This window comes from Pterocles gutturalis, unplaced genomic scaffold (assembly GCF_000699245.1).
Source record: "Pterocles gutturalis isolate BGI_N339 unplaced genomic scaffold, ASM69924v1 scaffold37754, whole genome shotgun sequence".
NCBI lineage: Eukaryota > Metazoa > Chordata > Aves > Pterocliformes > Pteroclidae > Pterocles > Pterocles gutturalis.
This window is the reverse complement of record NW_010131977.1, coordinates 34,662-36,004: the sequence shown is the minus strand read 5'-3', so window position 1 is coordinate 36,004 and position 1,343 is coordinate 34,662. Positions and strand designations below refer to the sequence as shown.

At 48.5% G+C, this 1,343-nt stretch overlaps 1 protein-coding gene across 1 annotated transcript in view; it reads left to right on the top strand.

The window, feature by feature from the left end:
• Positions 1-1,301: 1,301 nt before the first annotated feature.
• LOC104467129 (glutamate receptor ionotropic, kainate 4-like) overlaps positions 1,302-1,343 on the top strand; it is a gene marked incomplete at both ends in the record, with an annotated part of 34,700 nt that continues 34,658 nt past the window's right edge. The window contains 1 exon segment of the mRNA XM_010080769.1: positions 1,302-1,341. Within this exon segment, the coding sequence (XP_010079071.1) occupies positions 1,302-1,341 (40 nt within the window).

Genomic DNA, 1,343 nt, shown 5'->3' with positions numbered 1-1,343 from the left:
CAGGTCCTTTAAGAAGCTCTGGAAAATGCTTCCTAGGAGGGGAATGTTTTGGTCGGATGTGAATGCTAAGCAAAAAACAGTAGCAGACTTACTCCCCCTCAGAAAGGAAGAAGTGCAGGAGAGAGGCTTGCTGCTGCTGCAAAGGGAACTGTGGTATCTCATTGCTGAGGCAGGATAGGAAACAGGATACCCTATTTCTTTTTCCACTCTGCCACCCATTCCTTGTGTGCACTCAGGCTGCTCAGCTCCTCTGGTGTTACAGTTTACCTCCTGCAAAATAGCTGTAAAGAAACTCCATAGCTCTGGAGCCAGTCAATCCTTAGGATTAGCAGAAAGAAAGCTCTCAAGATATATGACCAAAGGTGCTGTCCGTTGTGTGGGAGATGGGTCAGACGCAACACCGACGGATGCCGGTTAAGTTGCTCAGTGCTCACTGGAGAGTCCCTGGATGCTATTGTGTACAACAGAGTAAACTGGTACGTGCAGGAGGAATGTGACAGAGCAAATGTGAGTCTGTACCAGGGTTGGAAAAGTGAGGGGTTACTCATGCCATTAGACGAGGGTTTGGGGGTTTGCTGGTGTTAGGCTGGAATCATGCTTTGTAACTCGTGGCAGCTTGGACGTTGGAAGGTTTTGTGCTGCTTGTTCGCTGCCTAATCCCGGGCCCTTGTGGTCAATGGGGTCTGACCACTGATCTGAGCAAGATCAAGCAGGGTTAAGTCTCTCTCGCTCTGTTCCAATTAGCAACACAGTTGAAGCCAAAGTTCATTGAGATGATTGAACTGGGTGAGACTGTCCCTGCAGGGCCACTGGCAGAAGTGAATAAACCTAATCAGGCTTTGGGAGGGACAGGGGATGCGGACGCTGCTGAAGTGCCGTAAGTCACAAGCAGGGTAAGGTGGGGGAAAGGAGCCCCAGCCTAGAGACTGAGCCCCTTGCCGAGAGCTGAGATGGGGAAGAGGATGATCTCAGAAGTAGCCATGAGGAAAATGCAGCCTTGATAGTAGTGAGCTGCAACGGCTTAATGCCAGCAGAGTCAGGAGGTGACAATAATTAAAAGTGAAATCCTAGTCACAACAGTGAACACGAGAGCAAACGGCTGATTATTAACTAGATCAAAAACATCAAAATGGTTGTGCATGGCCAAAAAACATGGTGTGTGAGGCTCGATGGACAAAGAAATCTGATTAAAGGCAAAAAAGCAAAGATGAGAAGGAGAAGGGATGTGCTCTGGGATTCTGGACGTTCAGTAATGAATTTCTGTCTTCCTGTCTCAATTTTTGTCTTTCTTTTCCCCACAGCTCTCCTCTGCCCTGCTGTTCGATGCTGTGTATGCCGTGGTG